Source organism: Gallus gallus, chromosome 22, assembly GCF_016699485.2.
Source record: "Gallus gallus isolate bGalGal1 chromosome 22, bGalGal1.mat.broiler.GRCg7b, whole genome shotgun sequence".
NCBI lineage: Eukaryota > Metazoa > Chordata > Aves > Galliformes > Phasianidae > Gallus > Gallus gallus.
The window spans coordinates 3,104,258-3,112,476 of record NC_052553.1 but is presented as its reverse complement, the minus strand read 5'-3'; the positions used below and the strand labels follow the sequence as shown (position 1 = coordinate 3,112,476).

Genomic DNA, 8,219 nt, shown 5'->3' with positions numbered 1-8,219 from the left:
TGCTGGCAGCAGCGCGGTGGGTGGATGTGGAGCGAGGACAGCTTGCAGCTGTTCCACCTCCAGCCCCTTCCCGTTTCATTTCATCTCCCCTTGGATCCTAGCCCAGGGGGGGAAAAAAAAGCTCTTTTATCCTCCAAAAAAAAAAAAAAAAAAGGAAAAATAGGGTCTGGCACCCTCTTGCACTGAGCTCAAAGGAGAGATAAAAGAGGCGCTGGAGCCTCAAGGATGGCACAGATGAGGCTTAGATTAGGTCAGGGAGCTCCCACTCATGCCCTGCGCTGCAGTGGGGACAGCATACCAACTGTGGTGAAGGCAGTGGTGGTGCTGTGCCATCAAAAACACGCACGTGGAACGAGGGTGTAGGGTCAGGGACTGCAGTGGGCACGGGATGAGGACCCCAATACACACAGGCAGAGGGCTGAAGACCCCAAGCCATGGGAACAAGGACAAGGAACATATGCAGGCAGGAGATCAAGGATCCTAGTAACACAGGACCAAGGACAAGGGAGCCCAGCATGCATGGGAAGGGGACAAGGGACCCTGAAACCATAGGGATTCCTGACACATTCCCCGGAGGGAACCTGACACTGCAGAAACAAGGAGGAAGGACCTTTGCACGCAGAGGCAGGTGTGGGATAGCAATGCCCTAAGGATGGGGACACCAGCAACGCACAAACAGAGGACGAAGGACACTAATGCAGTGGGGATAGGACCAGAGAACGGGCACACGTGGGGAGACAACCCGGAACCCTGGGGCTGTGGGGACAGGGAGAGGGACCTCAGTGCCAGACGGAGAGCCCAGCACGTGTGGGCAGGGGACCGAGGGCTGTGACACAGTGGGGATGGGGATCCCAGCACACACAGGCAGAGGACTGGGGGACAGGTGGTTCCCAACGTGCCGAGACCCCGTGGGAAAGGCTCTTTAGGGCACGGACAACGGCACAACCGTGTCAGTGCCGTGCCACCCCGCACCCGGGGACAGCCACACAACAGCAGGGACGGGGCGGGGGGGGGGCACCGTGTCACTCCCCGAGGTCCTGGCAGCCTCCTCGAGTCCCCTCTCCCTCCGTCACCTGCGGTCACGGGTCCAAGGCTGGAGATCGAGACACCCCCAAAGGGCGGCATGCCGGGGCCACCCCCACCCCCCCCACCCCGACGAGCACCCCCCGGTCCCCCCCGCACCCGGCGGAGCCGCGCGGTAGCCCCGGCACACGGCACCGACGGCGGACGGAGGGTCCCCACCGCGCTCGGGGCCGGGCCCGGTACCGTCGCCGGGGTGGGCCGAGGGATGAGCCGGGGGGGGACCCGCGCCCCCCGCCCCGCACCCCGCAGAGTGACGCAGAGCGGGGACCGTCCCCGTGCGGGGTGACAGCCCGTGACGTCACCGCGGCCCCCGGCCCCGCTGCCATGGCGCTCAGTGCAGCGGGGCACGGGCTGGGAGGGGGTGGGGGTTGGGGTGGGGGGGGGGGGGTCGGGGAGGGGATAGGACGGGGGGAACCGCGGAGAAAGGGAGGGGGGGGGGGTGGGAGGCAGGAATCACTGGAAAATATATTAAAAGCAGAAAAACGGTATTTTTCAGTAAGGATGGGGGGAGGGGGGAACCGGGGCGGGTTGGGAGCGCGGGCAACCCGCGGGGGGGGGGGGGGGGAGGGGCAGCCGAAGGGGGGTCCCCCCCCCCCGCCGCCCCGCTTTGTCCCCGGCCTCCGCCGCGCCGCCCCCGCCCCGGCCCCGCCGGGCCCCGCCGCTCCCTACCTCGCCCCGCCGCTGCCCCCGCCGCTACGAGGCGGCCATCTTGTGCGGCGCTGCGCCCGCCCCGGCGCGGGGGGGCTCCGCCTCCACCCGCCGCGCGGCCCCGACCGGGGGTGGCCCGGGGACGGCGGCCCCCACCGAGCTGTCCCGGAGGACCGGGGGCGCGGCGGGGGGAGGGGGTGCGCGGCGCGAGGTGGGGGTCCCTCGGGGGGGGGGGTGTGGGGGGGCTGCGGTTGGGGGGGGCTGCAGGCCGACCGCGGGGACTGGGCACGGGGTGGGCTGCAGGCCCGAGCGCAGGACGGGACGCCGGAGCGGCTGCAGGACCGGCCGCTGGCCCGGCTGGAGGCCTGGCTGCAGTCACAGCCACAGGACCAGACACGGGCCCAACCTGCAGGCCCAGCTATAGATCCAGCCGCAGGCCCAGCTCTAGGTCCAACCTTAGGCCCAGCCACAGGCCCAGTTACAGGTCCTGCAGTCCTGGCCGCAGGCCCTGACACAGGACCAGCCACAGGCCCAGCTATAGGTCCAACTGCAGGCCCAGCCACGAGCCCAACCAGAGACATGGCCACAGGACCGGCCACAGGACTAGTGTAGTGTGAATTTGATATCACTAGCCACAGGCCCAGCTCCAGGCCTGGCTGCAGGCCCAACCGCAGGCTTGGCTGCAGGCCCGGCTGCTGTGAGCTGACCTGGCCAAGAGGTTCTGCCAGCACAAAATGGGTCACAAGAAAGCAGGAACAAAGTGCAGGTGCCAAGAGTGGGTGGTGGTTGAAGGTACCCACGCAGAACCAGAGCGCCAGAGCCGTGCTAGCTGCTGTGCTCCGTGTTGACAGTGGGGCCAGGCTGTGGTGAGCGAGGTGTGGGTGGACCCGTGGTCTGTGTGCCCTACATGAGGAGGAGGCAGCAGCGCTGTGGTGGCATGGCAGGTGTCACACAGTCATCCCCAAAGTGGCTGAATTCACACCCAGCCCATACCACGGGGCCCACCGCCTCCATTTGGGCTGTTACACCACAGAATTGCAATGGACTTCACTAACAGAAAGTGTGGTGCCATGGCTGCTCCCACTCCGCTCCCCATTGCCTCCTCAGGGGCACCCCCGCCTTGTCCTGGGTTGGGGTGATTTCACAGCTTCTCTGCCAGCAAACACGGACCAGATTGGGTGTTAGGATAAATTTCTGGTCAGAAAGAGTGGTGATACCCTGGCACAGCTGCCCAGGGAGGTGGTGGAGTCACTGTCCCTGGAGGTGTTTGAGAACCATGGAGGTGTGACACTTGGGGACATGGTCAGTGGGCATAGTGGGGGTGGGCTGGGGTTGAACTTGGGGCTTTTAGAGGTCTTTTGCAACCTTTATGATTCCATGAAATCAGGGAAACGATGGAAATCAGGGAAATCAGGGAAAAGATGGGCAAATTCAGTGCAGAACAGCTCAGGGTCCCATGCAGCAGCACCAGGGTTTCCCTTTTGGGTTTGCTCCCTCGAGGCTGATGGGGGGAAGCCAAGCAGGGCTTTGCAATGTGCTTTTTGGCATTGGTAGGGAGCAGTTGGAGAGATGCTGACTGTTTACACCAACGGAGCAAGAAGACGGAGAGCCATTTGAGGAGGGCGGCATGGGCAGCACCACTGAGCAACGACAAATTTCAGCCCCCAGCATCTTCCTTCTCTATTTGCAAGAATACCCGTGGCTTGAAGAAACCCAGCAGGAGGAGGAACAAGTGCAGTGCTGGAGTGATGGAGGTGCGAGGGCTGAGCACGGGAGGTTCACAGGCAGCAGCGCTCAGGGAGGAACAGGCAGAACCAGTCACGGTGCCGCCAACCCTTGGGAGAGGCAAGGGGACGTGGGAACAGCAGCACAGGGAATGCCGAGCCCAGGGCGTGCAGGGACCCGCCGGCAGCTCTCGCCCCATGACATGTGGGGGGCTGTGGGGAAGCCCCTCTGCTACCGCCATTGTCCCCAGCAGTGTCTTCTTGAGCCATTTTTAACGTTGCAGCCTCAAAGTCCAGGCTCAAGGATGTATTGAATGGCTTTTTGTCAAGGGCAAAGTGCGTGCTGCTGGAAGGCAAAGGGGCTGATTTACAGTGCAGGGGCAGAAAGCCCCGATGTCTCCAAAATCAGCTGCTCCCTGGGCCTCAGCTGTCACTTTGCCTGTGACGTTAAGGCAAAATCCTGCCCTCATGGGCAGCCACTCATCCACCTGCAGCAGCAATGAGGCCCCAAAAAGCAAAGCAGCAACACTCGGTGCAGGGCAGGATCCCAAAGAGCCGAGCAGGGAGCGCTGCCCCAACCACACCTCTTGGCCTAAAGCTTTGCCTGAAGTAAAAACTGCGCTCTGAACAACCAAAAAGAGCCAGGAACCCCCCCCAAAACTGAGCCCCAGAGACGAGGGAGGGCCAATCTTCGCCATCCCCTACGGTTAAAGAACCATATGTGCCATATCATAAATCAGCTCACTGTAACCACCAACCACCCCAAGCCGGTAAAACCAGAAATATGGGTGCAAAGTGCTGCTGCACTCTTTGTCCCGTGTGCAGATACAGAAATTGCCCTGACTTGTTGGCCTTGCAGCTGGTGCCAGGGGCGCTGGGCAGGGCGGGGTGGCCTGGGGACAGGGCTGTCCCCTTCTCATGGGGCCCCCCAACAGCACGGGGGTGGGGAGGGGGGATGGGAGTGGGGGTGGGACAGCTCTTGCACGGCGTTTTGCCATTCTAACACTAAGAGCTGACAGAAAGAAATAAGTCACAGTGCAGGGGGATCCCCGCCCCCATGCGGTGGCATTCTGGGGGGACCAGCTGAGATTTTGGGGACAATCACTGCAGCCTTTAAGGCAACCTAAACCCACAGACAAGCACCCTCTGACCCCACACATCACCCCGAACCACAGCGGGGGGGTGCGGGGAGGGCAGCACTCACCTCCAAGAGCCTCATGGGTGTGGGGAGTGATGCATGAGTGGGGGGGGGGCGGATTGGAGGGGCACCCCGCTTCCCTCTGCACATGATGTGTGCTCATGGAGGGACAGAGGGAAGCACGGGAGCGACGCTGGGACAACAACTTCACTTTGCTACCCTGCTTCCAACAGACAGCACCCATGCACCCCAAACTCTTGGCAAAAAGGGGTGCTTTCCCCTTCCCCCCCCCCCCCCCCCCCAACACCCCCCTTGTTTTTTTCTTAATTCTTTGCAAAACTTCAGCCTTCTCTCGTGCAACTTCAGCCCGAGGCACAGCGGCGACTTTCTGTCCGCCGATGGGTATAGAAAGAGCGTTATCCGATTAAGAAAAAAGGGGGGGGGATGGAGGGGAGGGTCGGCACGGCTCGGGATGGGGACGGAGCCCGCAGCGATGCAACCGCCGCCGCCGTCCTTTGTTCTGCGGCCGCCGCTCGGGGGGGTGCGGAGGGGGGCAGTGCGGGGCTCTGCGGGGGGCGAAGGGAGAGCTGAGCCCGAAGGCTGTGGGGTCGGAGGTGGCCCCCGAGGGGAGGTGCGCTCCTCTGCGGGAACGGAGGGGGTGTAGAGGGGGAGGGGAGGGGGCGGTCGGTGCGGGTTTGCGGTGGTGGTGGTTGTTGTTGTAGGGCTGTCGTAAGGGCTGTGTCAGCGCCCCGCTCGGGTGTTACTGTAGGGTCCTCAGCGGTGGGGCTGATGGTTACCGCAGGGCTGTGCTGGACCGTTGCTGGGGGGTCCATATCAGCATCCCTGCTGCTTATTGTTGTTGTTGTTGTTGTTGTTGTAGGGTCGCCACCTGCAAGGCTGTGCCGGCAACCCTGCTCTGTTGTTGCTGGGTGGCTCTGGGGGCTCTGCAGGTCCCACTGTTACTGTGGGGCTGCCTCTGCCCCCCTCTCCAGCCCCCGCCAGGCTGCCTTGCCCCACGGCTTCCTACTCGCCCCACCCATGTTTACATACGATCAACCAGGCGGCCGCAGCCTCCTGCACAAAGGGCAGAGTCCTCCTCGGACCCCCCTTCCCCTCCCCCCCCATTCCAGGGGTGTCGGATGCAGGGGGACCCGCAGACATCACCCACCCAGTGGGCACCAAACCCTCACCATTCTCCCCCAAAAGCAGCACAGCCCCAACAGCCACAGCTGGGCACTGTGCCCCATGGCAGCGAGCAGCATGGGAACCCCAACCTCCCCCAACCCCCCCAGCGATACCCAGGGGGAAGAAAACCAGGAGAAACAGCATCCCTGTGCTGTTGTTATCCATGCACGACTCTCCCCCACAGGCCCTAACAGCCATCTGGGAGCACAGCAAAGCTCTCTGTGCCCTGGAAAGAAAGGATTCCGGAGATGGAAGACACCTCTGACCCATAGCAGCCCCCGTGAGAGATTATATCCCATAAGAGGTAAGGGAGAGATGAGGCCGCTGTCTGCCCCAGGAGGCCCTGACCCCAGCAGTGGGCACGGGGGGGGGGGGTTCAGCCCTTTTGTGGGTCTCATCCTCTGCACAGTGCAGGGAGTGAGATGCCCCCACACCTCTCCTTAGCTGGAGGCAGAGAAGAGCTGCGTGATGCTTGATGGTTTCAAGGAGAAAAAAAAAAGAGAGAAAGAACGGAAGAAAAACAAGAAAGCATCTGGATTTTGTTGTAAGCTAAACACAAATAACAGCACAGAGATTTCTGCTGGTTTTGTTTTGTTTTCCATTGGAACGGACCCAAGCACGTTCACCCTGTGCTGCAGCACAGATGTGGGGGGGGGGGGAATCTATGGCACACATCCCAGCGGCCTCACGGATACCCACAGTGCTGCTGCAGGGAGGGCAGCTCAGGGCCCAGCAGCAGTGCCAGCCGTGCGCCCATCTTCATGACCACAGCGCTCATTTGGACTCGGGGTGCTGCGGTGGAGCTCCGTCTTGCAGCGCCTTCACGAAGTCCCCCACCTGCAGGATGGACGCCGTCAGCTGCGCAGCGCGGCGGGGATGGGCAGCGTCACCCGTGGATGAAGGCTGAAGGCTGCGGGTCAGCGTGCGCCGTCCCCACCTGTGCCATCAGCGCGTCCTGCGCGGCCGCATCGTGCTCAAAGTCCCCCTCGACGTCCAGCACCAGGACAGGTGCGTGCCTCACCTCCGCAAAATGCACCCTGCGGAGGGGCGGAGGGTCAGAAGCGGGGAGGGGCAGAGCCGGGGCGGGCAGAAGCGGGCGGGGCGCTCACTCAGCGCTGCGCTCCAGCAGCCACCGCTCGTGCTGCGCGTGGAGCTGCTGCAGGTACCGCAGGGTCACGTCGCGTTCCTCCGGCCTCGCCCGGCACCGCAGCCTCTCCAGGCATCTCTGCGAAGCAAAGCGCCGCGGGTCGCACCCGCACCGCCGCGGGGCTCTCCCGGCCCCTCCCTCCTTCTCATCCCTCCCTCACACCTGCGGGGAGGCGCGGAGATAGAGGAAGCCGTGCGGGGCGGTGTGCGCGCCCAGCTGCCCCACGAGGAACGTGTGCCACTCCTGGTAGATGGCCCACTCCAGGGCGTCCAGCTGCCCGCCCTCGAACAGGCTCTTGGCGAAGACGTACCTGCGGGCGAGGGGGAGAGGGGGCTGACGCACCCGCAGCGGCTCCGGACCCGCACGGGGTCCCCCCCCGCCCCGCACCTGTCGCTGTACACGGAGCGCTCAGACACCCGCACGGGGCCCTCCGGCCGCTCGAGCTGCGCCTGCAGGCGGCCCAGGCACGAGAAGGTCTGGAAGGTGAAGGCCCAGCGCGCCGGGTCGCGGTACAGCCGCTGCAGGAGATTGCCGCCCTGCGGGGAAGGGGCGGCGCTCAGCCGCGGGTCCGCACCCACGCGGGGCTCTCCCCGCACCGCCGCCGCTCACCTGCGCCGCTCCCGCCACCACCTCCCGCCAGCGCGCCACCGGCTCCGCCGCCCGCTGCCACGCGGGGAAGGCGCGGCCCAGCAGCCGCAGGAACGTCGATTTGCCCACGGCTGCGGGCGGAGCGCGGAGGTCACGCGTGGGACCCGCGCTCCGCCGCCGCCCCGCCTCGCCCCGCCCGCCGCCCGGTACCGATGTTGCCCTCCAGCGCCAGGCGCAGCGCGGCGCCGCTCCGCCCCATCTCAGCGCCGCCGCTCCCGGTGTCGCCGCGCGCGAGCGCCATGCAAATGAGGGGGGCGGGGCTTGCGGCTCCCGCGTGACGTCAGGGCGCGGGAGAAGGGGCGGTGCCGCGTGGTGGCGGCGCACGTGGGCGGGGAGGTGGGGCGGGGAGATGGTGATTTATGCAAATGAACCACGGCCATAGGGGGTGGGCTCGGCTGCGTCGGAACTGGGAAAGGGTGGGGACAGGGAGTGGTGATGAGGGGGCACCAGGATGGGGGGGGGGTCTCAGCACGGGGAGGAGGCGCTGCCAAGAGGTCGGGGACACCACCGTAGGGTCAGAGCACCACCACGTGGTTGGAGGCATCAGCGACTGCTGGGGCTCCGAGATCGGGTCCGGGCATCGTGATAGGATCAGGGCAGCACCATGGGGTTGGGGTTGTCGTTATCAGGTTGGTCACCACCGTAG

General features: G+C 64.7%; 1 protein-coding gene and 1 long non-coding RNA gene across 3 annotated transcripts; one reads left to right on the top strand and one right to left on the bottom strand.

Annotated features, from left to right (window-relative positions):
• Nucleotides 1-1,518: 1,518 nt before the first annotated feature.
• On the top strand, nt 1,519-6,363 carry LOC107054976. 2 transcript variants are annotated; one of them, XR_006932003.1, is made up of 4 exons: nt 1,519-1,568; nt 3,286-3,485; nt 5,963-6,082; nt 6,223-6,363. It is a non-coding gene; the product is annotated as an uncharacterized LOC107054976 (long non-coding RNA). The 2 variants fall into 2 exon arrangements; XR_001469869.4 differs by lacking the exon at nt 1,519-1,568 and adding an exon at nt 1,838-1,942.
• Nucleotides 6,291-7,827, bottom strand: DGUOK (deoxyguanosine kinase). The gene is made up of 7 exons (XM_015297454.4): nt 7,724-7,827; nt 7,535-7,644; nt 7,313-7,461; nt 7,088-7,235; nt 6,888-7,003; nt 6,716-6,815; nt 6,291-6,615 (listed from the first exon to the last, which is right to left on the bottom strand). Exons 1-7 carry the CDS (start codon nt 7,812-7,814, stop codon nt 6,553-6,555), a joined length of 777 nt encoding a protein of 258 aa, XP_015152940.3. The 5' UTR covers nt 7,815-7,827; the 3' UTR covers nt 6,291-6,552.
• Nucleotides 7,828-8,219: the final 392 nt, after the last annotated feature.